The 18,399-nt window shown below is 37.6% G+C and overlaps 1 protein-coding gene across 2 annotated transcripts in view; it reads left to right on the top strand.

The window, feature by feature from the left end:
- Positions 1 to 280: 280 nt before the first annotated feature.
- Positions 281 to 18,399, top strand: part of Wls (Wnt ligand secretion mediator) — a 107,391-nt gene continuing 89,272 nt past the window's right edge. The window contains exon 1 of one of the 2 annotated variants that reach the window (XM_031375998.1): positions 281 to 673. In XM_031375998.1, the coding sequence (XP_031231858.1) occupies positions 568 to 673 (106 nt within the window). In that variant the 5' untranslated portion in view covers positions 281 to 567. The remainder of the gene's footprint in view (positions 674 to 18,399) is intronic. The other variant, XM_031375999.1, reaches the window with a different exon arrangement.

Below are 18,399 nucleotides of genomic sequence, written 5' to 3' on the forward strand. Positions count from 1 at the left end.
TAAGGGTTTGCAAAGCGGCCCATGAGTAACTTAAATCCCATACTTTAAGAACCAGAAAAGGAAACATGGTAGAGTCTGCGAATGCCAAGCCCATTTAACCTCACCAGCCACCCCCCTCAAGATACCAGCTGTTGCCGGGGCAAGCTGCAGACCAGACCTGAGGGCGAGTAGCCAGAGCTGGCGGGAGCTGAGATCCCTGAACTGGCGGGCCAGGGTTGAGGAAGAGAGGGAGGGAGGGAGGGAGGGAGGGAGAGAGGGAGGGAGGGAGGAAGCGCGAGAGGGAGGGAGGAAGAAAGAGAGGGAGGCGTGTCATGTGATCCGCTTCCCTGCTTCTTTAAGCGTCCACTGGCTGCCGGGCGGCCGCAGTCTCAGCTCTGGGCATCTGGGGAGCCCAAGCGGCTTCGCCCAGGCATCCGCGCGGGCGCCTGCGGTCTGTCCCACCTCCTCTGCTATCGCACCCTTGAAGTTTTGCAGCACCAGGAAAAGAGGGGAAGGAAGAAGGAGAGGGGAGGCGAAAGCATACCCTTAAACATTTACTTGAAGGAGAAAAGAAAGGGGGTCGCAGAAATGGCTGGGGCAATTATAGAAAACATGAGTACCAAGAAGCTCTGCATTGTTGGAGGGATTCTTCTGGTTTTCCAAATCGTTGCCTTTCTGGTGGGAGGCTTGATCGGTAAGTGTGAGAGCTGCAAACTTTCCCCTTTCCCTGTCTTCCGCCCTTCCCTCTTTTGCCTCTTGGGCTACTTGTTACAGTATCGCTGCCTTGCCTCTATGATCTAATTAGTCCGGCTATTGTGCTTAAGAAAGCAGAGCTCCATGGGGCTCCATGGGGCACAATCCAGTCTAGTGGCAAAGAGAAAAGGAGGGGAAAAGTTTTGGCCTAGTTTCAGTATCCACTTGAAAGGCAGGAGGGGGTGGGGGTGGATCTTAAGCATGGCGACGGATCGCGAGGAAGTGCTGGGTCGCAAAGTTGATTGCTCCCCCTGCTCTTTCCCTCGCCTGCCCCCCTTTCCCTCTCGGTTCCCTTCCAATCAGCACCGGGAGGGCAACGTAATCGACTTTATTAGGAATAACAGGAGAGTCGGGAGCTAAGCCCTGTGCCAGCAGCGAGCTGTTACTGGCTGTGGCTTGTGTAAATGCATTAGGTTGTCTCGGCGAGGGACTAGAGCTGGTTTTAGGGTCTCAACCTTTAAGCCCTTGGCTTCTACGCCGCCACCCCACCCACCTCTGGCGGTGGACTTGTTTGAACTGAGGACTCGGAGTAGAGTGGCTTGGGAGAGTCCTGGCCCTCTCAGCACGAACTTGGAGAGGGCTTAAGAGAAAGCCTGTCTGAAAGGTGCTTTTGCCTCTTGTCCCCTCTGCCATCTCCCCTCCCCCCTCTGCTTTGAGCCCCAAGATCCAGTGAGTCTGAAGCCTGAGGTCCTCCCCTGGCGCCAGAAGGACGTTTCCTGCTCCCTCCTGGGCTGCCCTCAGGTGACAGTTCCCAGGCGCCAGGGAGACTTTCTCAGTGCGCACCAACCAGGAAAAAAAAAAAAAAAAAAAAAAAAAAAAAAAAAAAAAAGGGCTTCGGACATAGCCGACCTTCTTCCTTTGGATCCACTCGGAAAACTCAACTTACTCCTACTGTCTTTTCCACCTCGTGTCCCTTTTCCCTAAAGGTTCCGGACATCTTTGGACAAACTTCAGTGCCAACTTCGAAGCGGGCGCTGCTGGGCAGCTTGGCTTCCTTGGGGCTGGCTATTGCTCTTGGCTAGATGGAAGAGCTCAGGCGGGGGTCTGTGCTTCTTGCCAGAGTCCCTGGGCAGCGCAGGAGCTCCCTTGAAGGGATCATAGTGTTTTTCCTCTAGACTAGGGTGTGTTGGGTTCGCATTCCAGAGTGTCTGGTACTGACAATCTTTGTAATACCAGCCTAAGTATTTTAAACAAAGGAGAGAAGGAGAAGCTTCAAGAAGGGAGTTCTGAGGAGGTCTAGTACACATTTCTAAGCCTCTCTCTTCTGTATGGGCAAAACACACAGAAACACACACACACAGAAACACACACACACACACACACACACACACACACACTGCTTTTGTTTCGCTACGCCATGTACAATCTCTTTTTCTCTGTATTGGATTTTCCAGGCTCTTAATAGTTCTCTGCTGGGAGCTGTAGGCAGCAGCAGTCTCACAGTGATTACACCGCGGTTACAATTACACCTCTTGTTTCCCTTGATGAGCAGTTGCAGTTGGATGCTATTGGATCTTGTGTGATTTCAGTGGCAGACCATCATAAAATTTCTTGCACCTTGTGCTTTCAGAATTAAATTGGCCTATTATCCTTGCCTGACCTTCCCCTTTGAGGTTTTTGCACACAGTAAACCATTACAGTTTCCTGTAGCTCCAGCCCCTACCCCATGAAGCTGATGTGGGCCTGCAGATCTCTTGGTTCCTATAGTAGGTTCCCTATAGCACTTCTGGAACTAACATGTCTTCTGGAACCTCACATTTGCAGAGGAGATCCCAAAGACCCCTGCAAGTGTTTGCTGGACATTAGAATTACCAGTAGAGCAGTTGTTTGTTCAAATTAGAGTTGTCTGAAATAGGAAGTAAGTAGTGCTAAGGTTGTTCCCACCCCACCCCATCTAAGGTAGAACTTGGTTAATGAAGCTGCAGGCCCTGCCTAAATAGATTTTCCTAAATTAATAAATTACTTCGGTTCTAACTTTTCTTAGAAAAGAAAACATTTCTTGAAGGAAGTTTTTGCATAACTTTACTTTGTATCACTGTTTTACTTTCCTTCTCTCCCAGCTGTAGTAATTGTCCTCAGTTCTGATCCTGAGACTGAACAGATTATATGTAGCCTACACTAAACAGTGTTTTAGTTTTTACTTCATCCACTTGCACAGTAGCATTTTTTGATCTTAAATAAATTTAGGTAACCTAGGTTCTTTTATGACTTCAATACAGGAAATGGACATTAACAAGAGGTACATGCTATGTTTTCCACTTAGCTTCTCTAAACTGAAAGTAGATGAAACTGTTCAGAATGGATTACTAGAATCAGTACTTGAAAGAACAGGAGCTACAGCAGAACTCTACTACTCAATCCCAGTGCCACTTACGGGGTCAGGCATACTGATGATAAAGTAGTCTTCCTAAGGTATCTGTTCCTTCTGAACTATAGCCTCTCTGACACTTTTGGATCCATTCCATCTCCCCCAACGTCCCCCCCAACCCCCCCCCAGACAAACTTATGGAGAAAAATACTATGGAAAAGCTCCTCATTGGAAATACATGACATACACAAAACAAAAGCACTCATCCCCTAAACAGCATAGCAAATCATGAATCTCAAAGTGACCAGACAAGTCACTTAACCAATAAGCTTTTCTGCTTACAGGTAGATAAGTGAGTTTAAGAACCCTTGCACCTCTGATTGTATAAATCTTTTAGTATTCAGAATTTTATATGACATTTGGATTAATATTCAGTTGTAGTTTCATAAAACCAAGGGGATTTTTTTTTTAAAGGAGTCATAAAAGCAAATAGAAGGGATTTGGTTAGATTTATTTCAAGTTCCCTGTATCCTAAAGGCTTTCTTACCTAACTTGTTTATTTGCTTTCTGACTGGCTTTGTGTTTTCCTTCTACCAGTGTCTATATATATTGTTGAACTTTTGATAACTTCCGTAAGGAATATCATACTTGGTAGAACTTGGTAGACTTATAAATTTATTCATTTATGGCTTTGTTAAAAATTTGAGACACTAAATTAGATGTCTTTTTTTATGCATTCAGTAAACTTACTAAGTGATTAGCTTTTTTAGATGTATTTAATATTTAAGAAATCCAAAAAGGAAAACAAAATGTTTTGAAAGGTACAGCTTAATCTTACTTTCCTGAAAACCAGACCTGGAAAATACTAAAATAATTTTTCTTTGTTTTCATGCTTGATGAACTTAGTTCATGGAAAACCAGCTGTTGGTATAGTAGAAGGAGTGAAAAGAGACCATGAAACAAGTGAACAGCCCACTAAAAATCATGAACTAGGGTATCTGGCTCATCATGCATATGTTGTTTACCTCAGATTAATCATTTCTGGTGCTATGATGTTTGAAGAATCATGTTTTTGTTTCACCTAATTTTAAAATTATGACTAGAGCATATAGAGTTATCACATTTTCTCAAATAGCCCCACGAAGAATGCAGAAAGCTCCATTATGCTATTATTAAGTAGAAACTGTTGATGGCTGATTGTTATTCATTCATATAAGCATCAGTCTGCTAAAATTATTTATTTTAAAGTTGCAGAAATTTGAAAAGTTGAATGAAATCATGATTAAACAGTGCATAGTTGTCAGTACATTAGATTTTAATTTTGCTGTATATATTACATTTATTACATATATTACATTTATGTAATTACATATGTTACATACAGTAATGTATATTATTATATAAATATATTGTACATTTATTATATAAATATATTATATACACTCTTGTATCCCAGGCTTACTTATATCTTACTGTATCTTACTTGTATCTTACTGGCTAAGGGTGATCTCCAACTCCTGATCTTTTTTCTACATCCCAAATTCTGGGACTATACACTACATCAGGGTATGTCTTATGAGAATCTTGAAAAGTACTGATTGTTTCTTGCCTGATACTGGTCATATTTTTCTATATTTAGTTATTCTTTTTATTTTATAAAGTTACATACCTGACCAAACTATACTTTTTCTTTATTAACTCCTACAGGAATCATACAACTGTAATTTATATAAATCCTATGTGATCTCATAAATTTATTTAATCAGTTTTACATTATTAAAATAACGTTATTTAACTTTTAGAAAACTAAACCTTATTATAATAAGACAATGCTTGTGTTAATAGTTTCTAATTGTTCTCTCAACTGATTTTCTTAATATCTCCCATCTAGCCTTCTAGTGCAAATTTTCCTTCTGTAGTAAAATGTGAGAAATATTTCCTTGACATAATTGTGAATAGTTTTGTGACGCTTACAAATCCTTTGCCTATGAACTCTGCCTTATCTAGAAGATCCTTTATAATAATTTGGCTTGTACTTTATGTTTTTAGTTGTATTTATTTACTTACCATTTATTATTTCTGTTTGGTTTTGAGACAATGTCTTGCTGGCTGGCATGGAGCTCCCTATGTAGACTGTGCCATATAGATATATCTGCCTGCCTCTTGCTTCCCAAGTGCTAGAATTAAGGGCATGTGCTACCACTCTTGGCATCCCTTATTGTTAAATGTGTACTGACTGAGAAAAGATTCACATTTATCTCTCTTATAAAGTAGTTTTATAGAATGTGCTTAGTTCAAATTTTGGTATACCACTGGCCTAATGTCCAAAATACTTATCGAGGTCCATAGCCTTAGACAGGGCTATGAGAGAATATAGAGCCTAAGTAAATTATATCCAGTGTGTGGATCTCAAAGGACAACTTGTGGAAATTGGTTCTATCCTTCCACCATGTTGGCCCAGGGATTGAACTCTCATTAGATCCTTACCTACTGAACCTTTTCACTGGGCCATCACTGGTATTTTTGTACTCATTTTATTATGCAAATAAATCAAGATACAGGCAGTTCTAGTTTTTTCAAGACATTAACTGTCTCAATTAAGTATGGAAGTAGACTTCAATCAGTCTGCTATCACAAACCAGAGTTAAACCATCCTGCCTCAACTATGACTTTGGAGTCTAAATAAAAATTATTTTTAGTGTAGAAAGGTATAATGAGGAACAGAAAACTGTAACTGATTTCTCATTGTTAATTTTTGGCTAACATGGAAAGGAAGGATAATTTATATAATGATAAAGAAAGTCTAACTTTAGTGCTAAACCAGTATCTTAGCAAGGCCAATGGAAGGTATCTTTTGGAGAAATTCAAACACTATTCTTACTACTTTCTTACAAGCTCTATTTAGCCCCCATAACTATGAATCATCTAATTGTCTGGGGAGCCTGGTTCATTAACCAGAAAGAAAGATTGCCTGATTTCGTATTCCCCAGCTGATAGTTTGACATATTTATGTAGTTATATAAGAAGATTTGACTTTTTCAAAGAAAGACAAGAGATAGAATCATTGGAGATTAGAGAGGGATTTGAAAGGTATGTATGGCAGTAATAATAGCAACTTTGGTTTTTTGTTTTGTTTTGTTTTGTTGAGACAGGGTTTCTCTGTGTAGCCCTGGCTGTCCTGGAACTCACTCTGTAGACCAGGCTGGCCTTGAACTCAGAAATCCACCTGCCTCTGCCCCCCAAGTGCGGGGATTAAAGGCCTGCACCACCACTGCCTGGCTATGATAGCAGTTAAAACTTAAAAAAAAAAAAAAAAAAAAAGGCCAGCCAGGCAGCGGTGGCACAGGCCTTTAATCCCAGCACTTGGGAGGCAGAGGCAGGTGAATCTCTGAATACCAGTACAGCCTGGTATACAAAGTTATTTTCAGGACATCCAGGGCTATACAAAGAACCCTGTCCTGAAAAACCAACCAGGCAAACAAACAAAACCAAAAACAACAACAACAAAGAACCCAAACCTCCAAACCCCAATCAAACACAAAGTCCAAACCAATAACAACAAAGAAATTAAACCAATCCAAATTCTTTTCTAAAATGATAGTTTTTATGCCAGCATACAAGACTAGCTACTCTCAGGAGTAGACATGCTGACACCATGTATGTTTTATTCTTCAGGAAAATGCTAATAGATTGTTTTTTAACATGGAAAAAATTGAAGCTCTTGATAGAAACAGATTTAACAGATGTACACATTAGTTTCACTTGAATATATCTCTCCTGAAATTTGGTGATCTTGGTCTAATGAGACAAGTAGACCAGATACAGGCCATCCCTAAGTGTCTGATGGCAGGCAGTGAGAGAACAGGACTTGAAAATCAAGAAACATTTTGTGATTTTTCTCTTTGCATAAAGAAACAAACTAAAGATTATTAACTTACAAAAAAAGAAGCCTCATATTTTAGAATTTAAAAAAATACCGAGACTCTTGTTTTATTCTTCAGCTCCTTAGCTTCTGTATCCAAGCTTTACATTCTGTCCCTAACAAGTTTTACAGAGGATTAATAGCAAGAATCATGTTAATGTCTGACTAGGAGCAGGTGTCTGCTTTACTTGTGACTGTTGACTTTTGAGTGGCCATGGAAAACATTTCAGAGGTATTGACTCATTTACTGCTCCTTATAATCCACAATTGCATTACTGCTACTTTCTCCAATTTTCAATTGAATCTCAGACCCATTCAAGGAACTTTTTTGAAATATGATATGAAAACTCAATCTCCTTTTTTGTCTATGCCTTTCCTCAAGCTAAGTAAGCATTTCCATTGCTACCTGAGTACCAAAATGACTTAGCTACTTCCTAAACAAACCATTCCAATTCCTGACACACAACAGCTCTTGTAACAGCTACTGTGATTATGACTGTTTATAACCCATCCTGGGAAAGGCTAAGCCTGAGAAATTCACATACCACCTTGGTGACAACATCATGCAGCAAAGGGATTATGAACATTACAAACAATTGAGAAGTGAGTGCCAAAGTGCCCCTTGGCTTCAGCCTTAACAAGAGGTATTGAATGTTACTGGTAAAGAGGGCAGTGCGGTTGAGAGGCAGAGGCAGGCAGATTTCTGAGTTCAAGGCCAGCCTGGTCTACAGCGTGAGTTCCAGGACAGCCAGGGCTACACAGAGAAACCCAGTCTGGGGGAAAAAAAAAAAAAGAGGGCAGTGCAGACATTGAAAGAGATGATAATGGAATATGGCCCAGAATAAAAGAAATTTAAGGCCTAAGCAAATATCCCTTCATGACATAGCTAGTCTGGATTTTTCATACCTACTTTTTTCTTGCCACCCACTCCCCACAATAAGCTAACATTTCCATCTCCATGCCCATATAAACCCTGTACTTTCAACTGCAATTTTCTGTTGCCTTTTTTTCCTTACTGCTATATGCTCTTAATATTCTCAGACAAAGGAGTGCTCTTTAAAAAACAAAACAAAACAAAAAAACTAGCTTATGCAAATTATAGGGTTTTCTTAAACTTCTGGTTAATTCCCTTGCATAGCTCAGGGGCTTTATCCATGATGCATATGTCTAAGCAGAGGGAATTAGCTTTGGCAAGGCATTAAATTTTTTCTTTAGAAAATAAATAATTATTCTGAAATGGTTGACTCAATGTTTTTTGGGTTCTACAATAATAAAACCAATCTTATAGATTGTACTGTTAATTTTTCCTCCTTTGTCCTTCCTTTTCTTGACCCAAAGAGTCATGAAGCAACATATAATTTAGTTGACATGATATAGACTTTCAGCCTCTCCCTACTTAGCATGTTTGCCTTCAGGTTATCACAACCAAAAAGGTGGGTTCTAACTTTGTTAAATCCAGCCTTTGCTTAAGGCATATATGCATTCTTGAGGTCCAGTTTCCTTTTAAACTGCTTCTCAACATGTTTTATGCTGTCCATTAGGCTGTAACTTGCCCTGAGTAGAATGCCTCTAAGGAGAAAGACACACCCACATTCCTTTCTTTGCTCTGTTCTTTTAAGCTGGTTCTGTCCTGTGTAAACCAGGATCCCGCTTTAGCTTTGCATTCCTCAGCTAAGTAGTTACAGATAAAATTCTTGAGAAGGCTATGAACAAGCTATCATTTACAGAACGTGTCTCTACTTGGAAATGATCAGATTCTTCATATTGTTGAAGATCAGGGATAGCTGCAACAGAAAACTGAAACCTGAGATATCTTCGTGTTTGTTTTAACCTCTGGCTACAAATAACCCACCAGTCTTTAATACATGCTCAGAAGAACAGAAATTTGCTCTAAGGAAACATAATATTTCTATGTAATAGCCGATGAAAAAAAAGAAAAAGAGATAATTTATTGATTTTAAGCTGAAGGAGCACGACTATCAATCGGCGTTTGTTTCCCTTTCTTCTTTCCCTTTTTGCAGATACCAAAAAATCCCTCCATTACTTTCTTTGCTTACTCCACTCATTCAAAAGAATGTATTTTAGGAGAAGGATGAGTATGGCTGAAATTTTGGTTAAAACCAGGGTTATCATATCTAAGAGACAGTAACTTATAAAGTAGGATTTTTGTTGGGCAGTGGTGGCACACACCTTTGATCCTAGCACTTGGGAGGCAGAGGCAGGCAGATTTCTAAGTTTGAGGCCAGCCTGATCTACAGAGTGAGTTCCAGAGTAGCCAGGGCTACACAGAGAAACCCTGTTTTTAAAAACAGAGAACAAAAAGCAAAAAACAACAACAACAGCAAAAAAACAAACAAACAAACAAACCAACAAAAACACTGAAAGGTACTTACTGATTACTTGGGTGTATTTCAGGATTCTTGAGAAATAGTTACTCATAAAACAATAGAGGTAGCAAAAGGTTTCTTGTATGATGGTTTTTCTTTACTGAAAACCTGGGTTATAAAGGCCTTTATCTCAACACTCAGGAGGCTAAAGCAGAAGGATCACTGTTACTTGGGGAGTGACTTCAAGGCCAGCTTCAGCAACTTAGTGGGACCCTGTCTCAAGTAAGTAAAAAGAAGACGAATTATAGCTCAATTATAGTAGAACACTTGCCTATTATGTATGAGAAAAATAAAAGAAAATACACTAATACTTCTGTTCAAAGTTTTTCTAGTTATAGAAACTTCATTCTATCAATAAATAGTGGTGACTTGATTTATCTATTTGTTATCAGACTTTCTTTGTAGCCTAGACAAAACTTTAATGCGTTGTAAATTCTCAGTTTCCTTACCCCTAAAGAATTTACAGCAGTTTAAATGATAATATAACTTGTGCATTTGTTCAAAGTGTGCCTGCTAAATAGGCAGTAATTACTTTATGAGAGCCATTTTTCTGGATTAGAAGTTATCACTAAGTAAGTGCTTAGCACACACATGTATACATTTGTAGTCATCCTGTTTCTCATTATTTTTTGCTTTTTGCTTCTCAATTGGTTAGGTTTTATTAGAAACTCAACAATACGCTTTATGACCTTTCTATTGGCATAGTCTCTGCTAACCAACAGTTCAAGAAATATGGCGTTTATGTATTTGGTAATTACAGTGGTTCATTTATCTTTTAGTTTAATTTTTAATTGCTTTCACAAGGTATTAAATTTTTTATCTTAATTTTTTTCTTTTTAATATTCTGGCTTTGGGTTGAGGATACAGTTCAGACAAGTCCATGAGTTAAATTACCAGCACTGCCCTCAAAATCTAAAATCCTGGACCAGTATACATGGCTGTGCATAGCATAAGAAAGCCTAGGTAACAAAACTTTTCATGAAATTTTACTTATATGTTCCTTATGTGCTTGTTAACAATGCAAACCTTAGCTGGTCTTCTGTTTTACAAAATAAAACTGGAGTCATCATCTATTATGACATTTTCTCTCTTCTAAATTCATAATATATGATAGAGACTTTTGAACATTGAATTTGAGGGGAAAAGATGATCTTTTACTAATGTAATATCAGCTATTGGAGTATTAGTTAGAACTATAGAGCTGTATTGTCAGATTTTTTTTTTGTGGTGGTACTAGAGGCATGTGCATGCTAGGTAAATACCAGTATACATCTCTATTACCATATAAATTTTAAAATAAGAATAATATAAATTATAAGATATTATATAAGATAAACCATATAAAACTTTAAGCTCTACCTTGATATGTATTTGTTACCCCAGTCAAGTACAATATGAGTACCAGGAATATGGTTGAAGAAATGCATAAATAAATGCCCTACGCTTTGGACTTATTGCAAAAATACCAAAAATGTATGTCTTTAAAGTCTGCCCTATATTTTCTAGTATTGTATTCCAGGCTATACTTTCATTGTTTAAACAAAGATAAGGCTATTATTTTTCTCTTGAACAGGTTAACAAAAGTTCATGCATATCTTCATGGTATGTATGCTTGGGCAGGTATAAACTTGTACCATTTTTGGAGTTGAAAAGGGACCTTCTCTTCAACATGGGTTAACAAAGCTTTTGGTGACTGTTCATGATCATTCCCTGTTGTTTATGTGTTTTTATCTTTCATTGGCCATAAACACAGATGAATGTGGTTGCTTGTTTATGCTTGACAATTAAGTATAAAAGAAATATGCTCTAGTGAATATATTTCCAAAGTTTGAATAATCAAATAGAGATGCTGAATGATAGTGGACAACATAAATATGTTCCTTCTGCTTCATCTGGGCTGTTCTATAGAGACTTATTTTAGATGTATTTCTTCTGCTTCACCAGGGCTGTTCTAAAGGACTTATTTTAGATGTGTTTCTGCTGCTTCATGAGGCAGGACTTATTTCTGCCTCTGAAAGGACTTATTTTAGAAGCCCCACAGTTTGACTACAAACTCTTAAAAAATGGGAATTTGTTTTTCTACTTTTCTAAGAATTTTGTAGGCATATGGTTGTTCTTTGAGACTGACAGATTAGATTTTAAAAGGAATTTAAAATTCAAACTTATTTATTTGTATTGCTGGGGACCGAACAAATTCTCTGGGTGTGCTAAGCAAGCACTCTATTGGTGAGCTATATCCATAAAGTGTGGGTTCAAGTCCTGGTTCTACCATGTACTGGCTATGCAACCTTGAATGACTACTTAATTAGAGATTGAAAGTATTTTTTCAAGAGGGTAAAGTAGGACTCAACAGGCTCACTTTTATAAGATTGCTGAAAGATTAAATAAGATGTTAAAAAGACTTCAGTATAGGGTCTGTCAAGTAGTGAATCCTTAAAATATGACTATGCTATTGATAGTCTTAATCCTTTCACCTAGTGTCTTGGGGAAGCTGCTGTAAATATCTCTGAGATTTGAATGGTCCTATAGTATTGCATCTGGTGAAAAGAAATAAATTTTCTGTCTACTATTTAAATTTTTGACTAGGAATATAATAACATTAAAGAAATTAAAAGTAATAAAAATAGAAAAGATAAATATTTCTGAAACACTTTAATGCAACAGTTGTGTTTAAATTTTTTCACCTGTTATCTAAAATTTAGTCTCACTAAGTAAAGACACTCAACAGAGGCTTTCTGTTGTCTTTCTGCCAGCTGCACATTTACTTTAGAAATTTAGCAATTCCTCCTCCTACCTTCAAGCTCTGTTCTACTAAACTCAAGATTGCTATTGAGCCATTGAACCATGGGAAATTCATTTTCAAAATCTGCTTAATTGCTGTGAGACTTTAATTTGTTCTGGATGATGGTGCTAATGTCTGGGAACTGGGACTGAAGCCCTCCGAAGTTGTTAATTTAATCAACCGCTGTGCCCTTGCCTAATGAAGGGGGCACCAGATCCTCCTCACAAAGAGCCTGGGTCCCTCCTGACCACCTCCTTCATGATGAATAACAGAAGCCCTACAGTCAGGTTGAGCACTTGAGGCAAATTATCAGGATGTCAGTCCCCATTATCTGGAATCCTAGGCTGAGCTTTCTCAAAAACTATTGCGTAGATTTTATATAGGAACTTAAGAGTTTCTAAGGTAGGGTTTCTTATGTGCTTGTGTCCACATCTGCTAATTTGAAAAATTCTTTAATCATTGAGGTTCTGTTGCAGAAGGTCAATAATCTGTAAGATCATAAACATCATTTCAGACTGCAGAGATACCTGTTAACCACTCAACTTTTCCATGGCTAGACTGGTGAATGCTTGCTCTGGCCTCATGATAAATTAGCTTGTTTATTCCTCTTCTGCTTATTTCTATCCTGCTGTTGGTTAGTGTAATGAAGCAGAAGCCTATTGTATATGTTCATTGGGTAGCAATCCTCTGGCACCAAAGAGGGTAATTGAGTAGAAAGGCGGATGCTGTTGGTGCATGGGAGAAGCTAACACCACATGAGGTCACCAGGCTTCCAGCTTTAACCAATGTGGACACAATGCAATTGAGATTCTGAAAAGGGTTTGTTTATAGTGTGAGAGTAAGGGTCAGTAGTTAATTTGAAATGCTGTAGGTGTGTTTTCCTTGAACCAAGAAGGTACAGAGCATGTGTCATGGAAGATTGTAAATATCCTCTGGGGGCGGGAAGGGGAGTAGAGTTGGGGAGAGGGATTTAAGACAAAGTGTACTTAAAAGTTCTAATATACTTATTATCCACCTCTCTGTGCTTTCTTAAAATTTTTGCATTCTTGAAAATTAGTTCACTGTAGAAAAATTACTATATAAATCTGTGATTTAGATGCACCAAAAAGCAACTTTTTTTAAAAAAAAAAAAGTAGTTCTGCAAACATGAAGGTATTGAAGTCCTATAAAATATAGTTAATATTATTCCAAAGAATGCATAAATTCAAAAATTTATGTCTTCTATAATTAATAGTTGTCCTAACTTTAATGAGATAATAAGGACTATTAGCCCCATATTTGTTTGTAGTACAGCCTTTTGTCCTTTTTTGGTGCCTTTTCCAGGCATATCTGTATTTTTTAGTTTTTTATGGTATTCACTTTGTTATTTAATTACCTGTTTAAAATTATAGAATCATGTTTTTATAATCACTCCAGATAGTTTAAAAAGCTTGCCTCTATACTAGAGGGAGAGGTTGCAAGCAAACATCTGTTTTTCAAAAATGAGAGCAGGAAAAAACATGGAGTTTGTATAGAACGCAAAGGTTTGCTATGACCTTTATCATGCTTTGTGGAGTGTATGTTAAGTCTAGGCAATGCATTTGATATTCCTGATATCTCACATTTGTAGAGAGCTTTTATCCTTCTTCAAAGTGCTTTTGTAGAAATTACCTTATTTGATCTTGCCAACAGTCCAGGATAGGCCAGTCCACCAGGAAGCTTTACATTTAAAGTCATGGGATCTGAGAAAAGAACTATGTTTATGGTATGTTTTGTTTGGTAAGGCATTAGATTTATGGTGATTAAAACTTGGAAATTTGGAATTTTATTGACTACATGGTAACTGATAAGAAGAGTAAAAAGGCACAGTTGTATTTTTATAATGTAAAATTATTTGTTGTAGATACTTTTATTACTTTTTTGAGTTCTCATTTAGAAGTAAATGTTGCCTATAGTCTATTTTCTTCATCTTTCTTCATATAACCTATAGTTGCTTCAGTGAACAATTGTTGGATGTCTCTTTAAGTATTTTGACAAACTATATTCTGTTCAGGCTATCAGATATTTTTCTCTTTCTCTCAGATTCTTTTGATACTCAGAAATTTTAGAGGAGCCAGAAAATATTCTCAAGATCTAGGGAGATGGCTCAGCAGTTAAGAGCACTGACTGTTCTTCCAGAGGTCCTAAGTTCAATTCCCAGCAACTACATAGTGGTTCACAACCCTCTTGTAATAGGATCTGATGTCCTCTTCTGGTGTTCCTGAAGACAACTACAATGTACTCAAATACATAAAATAAATAAATAAATCTTTCTTTAAAAAGATATGGGGAGGGGGCTGGAGAGATAGCTCAGTGGTTAAGAGCACTGACTGCTCTTCTGAAGGTCCCTAGTTCAAATCCCAGCAACCACATGGTGGCTCACAGCCATCTGTAATCAGATCTGACGCCCTCTTCTAGGGTGTCTGAAGACAGCTACAGTGTACCTACATATAATAAATAAATAAATCTTATATTAAAAAAAGATATGGGGAAAGCCAGTTGACTAGGTTTTGTTGAAGTTTTGTCACTTGTGGCATTAACTCTTTTTCTTTTTTTTTTAATTTTGTTTAATCTTTTTTAACAGTCCATATTTTATCCCCCTCCCAGTCTACCCTCTGACTGTTCCACACCCCATACCTCCTTCCACTACCCACCCCCCGGCCCCACAAGGGTGTCCCCTCTACCCCCTACCCCACCTAACCTCTAAACTCCCTGGGGCCTCCAGTCTCTTGAGGGTTAGCTGCATCATCTCTGATTGAACACAGACCTGGCAGTCCTCTGCTGTATATGTATTGGGTACCTCATATCAGCTGGTGTATGCTGTCTTTTTGGTGGTCCAGTCTTTGATAGATCTTGGGGATCCAGGTTAGTTGAGACTGCTGGTCCTCCTACAAGGTCACCCTCCTCCTCAGCTTCTTCCAGCTTTTCCCTAATTCAACTACAGGGGTTAGCAGCTTCTGACCTTTGGTTGAGTATAAATATCTGCATCTGACTCTAACTCTTTTTTTAATGGGTTTTTCTTATGTGTCCCATGCCAATAAATGGCCATTTGGGTGTTAGTGTGTTGTATCACAAAGCATCACAATTGAATTATTAAGTGTTCTTTGATATGAATTCACAATATTTTCAGATTAGAAGCTATTATAAAATATTTTGAAGACCTTTATAATTGAATTATTATTTGAATCTTTATTATTTAATTAGCAGTTTTAATCCTATGGATTTACTTTAAAGAATGATGGTCAGTGATGATCACCATGTAACCCACTAAGCTAAATCTAGGAGTGTACAACTCCATATTTATTGTGTAATATTGAGCATTTCTGAAATTTTTAAAGTCATTGTTAATGTGCCAAACATCTTACTTTTTTCTTTTATAATCCTTTGGTTGGTTTGAAGATAAGCTTCCTATTTAGAGACTTGATTTGCTTGGTTGCTTCTTTCCTTCAGTGTTGTGTTTTCAAAGTGGATCATTTTGAGAATGAAAGTGTTGAAGATTAGAAAAAGGAAGAATTCACTGAAGTTTTGTTTGTTTCATACTTTTTGTTCTTGTTTTGTTTTTGAGAGGTAGCTTAGTTATCTTCAACTTTCTTTCTTTTAAAGATTTATTTATTTTTACTTATTATTTATTTTATATGAGTACACTGTAGCTGACCCCATTACATGTGGTTGAGAGCCACCATATGGTTACTGGGAATTGAACTCAGGACCTCTGGAAGACCAGTTAGGGCTCTTAACTGCTGAGCCATCTCTCCAGCCCCTTAGCTTCAACTTTCTACTTACTTGACATGACATAGAGTCAACAGAGAGGAGCCAATTCCAAGACAGCCAGGGCTATGCAGAGAAACCCTGTCTCAGAAGAAAAAAAAAAAAGAAAAAGGAAGGAAGAAAGGAAGGAAGGAAGGAAACAAACATTTGAGTGTGTGAGTTTAGGTATCACTGTTGAGCACTTAGTTGTTAGTGGAGATTATTAATGATAATTCTTAGAATTTGGCTGGATTTCCGATTTTGAAACAAAGCTCTGAGTTGCATGCATGTGAAAGATAGGTGACCACAGGATGTCCAAGCTGCTGACATGACTATTGAAAACAGAAGAGGATTTTTAAAGATTGTACAAGCAGAATACAACTCAGCACATGTTGCTACAGTTTTCTAACTGTGTTAGCTCTGGGCAACAGAAGAGTATGTATACTGAGTATGCATACCTAGATCTTCTCTTTGAGCAACTTCAATTTGATTAGAAAGACAATAAAACAAGTTGCTGTTAAGGCCGAAGTTAGTTGCAGTAGACCAAGAGCTATTTTAGACAAGATGAAAAGACATTTTTGAATAATTGAAGTCTGACATAGATTGTCAAAAATTGGGTGATTAGCTGAAATACAATTTGATATGTATAAATGAATACAAGATTTATATCACTCAATGTTCTAAATTAATAATTAACTTAATAGAAAAGCTTGTGTCTAGTATCAAGAAGTCTGCCTTGAGTATCATTTGCTTCTATGGACGTTCAATCCTTCATACTTCTTCCTGTTTTTTCTTGAAGACATTTCCTTTGACAATTAAAATAGGAGCATGCCTTTCCTCAAAGCTATATATGTTCATCAGTCTTTCCACCCACCCATTATTCTCTTTCTTTTTTTAAATTAAAGATAGTAGGGCAAATCTTGAGTCTTTTGCTTGTCTATGGTTCCGATATTAATTTTAAGATTTATTTATTTTTATTTTATGTGTATAGGTATTTGGGTTGCATGTTTGGCTATGTATCGTGTACATGTCTGTTATCCATGGAGGCCAGAAAAGGGTCATGGATCCCCTGGTCTTTTAGAAGAGCAACCAGTGCTCTTAAATACTTACAAGAAGTTTATTGTAGATGACAATTAAAGCATATTTTTCACTTCACAAAATTCTGGAAAATACAGATCACAGGACAGGATCATCTGCTCATCTGTGGTAAGGAAAGAATGTACTTGATATAAAACTATTGAGCTGATCTTACATAATGAATCAATATATTACCAACTTCAAGATCTAGACTTGCAAAAGAAGACAATGTATGTGAAGTATCTGATTTTAACAATGAACCAAAGTACAGATAAGGTAAATATTTTAGGTTAGTAGAAAGGTTGAGAATATTGTTAGAAAGATACAGCAACATATGATTATAAACAGATAATATTATTTGAGCACCAATTATACTCCAGGCAGTGTGCTAAGTGTTTTATATTCTTTAGCTCAATCCCTTTGAACTATTGATTTGGAACTAGATTCTTTGACTGGCTTGAATTTACATTTTAAGTTCTAGAAAAACTGAAGTATCTTTAAGTCACTGATTTGGACTCTTTAACTTGTTCATTGTATTTCTTTTAAAAAGATCCTTCTAACCAAGAGTGGCAGGTGGCATATACTTTTATTCTCAGTACTGAAGGACTGGGGGTAGAGAGCAGGGGCAAGATCATTTCTGAATTTGAGGCTAGCCTGGTCTACACAGCTAGTTCCAGTATATCCAGAACTAAACAGAAAAACCGTGTTTTAAAAACCCAAAGCAACAACAATAAAAAGTACTTCTAAAGAAACAGAGTTTGGAGGGCAAAAACTGGAGGAGGCTGCAAATTGACCAGAAAGTTGACAAGTCCCCATAAGGACTGGCATTGTGTTAACCATTGTGGGCAAATCCATTCAGCCTCTGTCTGTATTTCCCTTTGTGAATTCTTCTACTGAATGTCTCATCATCCTTGTTAAAATGAGGTTCTGCTAGTTCTGTCTTCTTTTACCACATAAATGTTTTACAAACTCTCACAGACTGGCAAGATTGTTTGTGTGGGCTGTGAACAGATTGTGTGGGTGATAACACAAGTAGGAAAGGATTCAGTAATCAAAAAGGAGTTGAGGGGGGCACTCTTTCTCTGTCCTTTAGAATGGAGCTTAGACACAAAAAGAACTTCGTTAATCATGATTCCTTTGTAGTCAGAATGGAGAGGCACTTTTAAAAAAAAACACTACTGTTTGGTTCACTATTTCAGCTGAGTTAAGCCAACTATGAAATACATAATTGAATGGTTAGAAATTTCCCAGACAAAGCCTGACAGAATCAAGTCATACTGATAAAGTAGGTAGCTAAGGTGCTGGCTTTGCCCAAGGTTTTCATGGTGGCCAAGTTGTGTTTAGATGGTAAACACTTGATGGTGGTGAAAAAAATAGGAACGAGATTTTTAAGATTTTGGAGTTTTTTCTTTTTTTTTTTTTTTTT

This window comes from Mastomys coucha, unplaced genomic scaffold, assembly GCF_008632895.1.
Source record: "Mastomys coucha isolate ucsf_1 unplaced genomic scaffold, UCSF_Mcou_1 pScaffold16, whole genome shotgun sequence".
In the NCBI taxonomy this organism is placed as follows: Eukaryota; Metazoa; Chordata; class Mammalia; order Rodentia; family Muridae; genus Mastomys; species Mastomys coucha.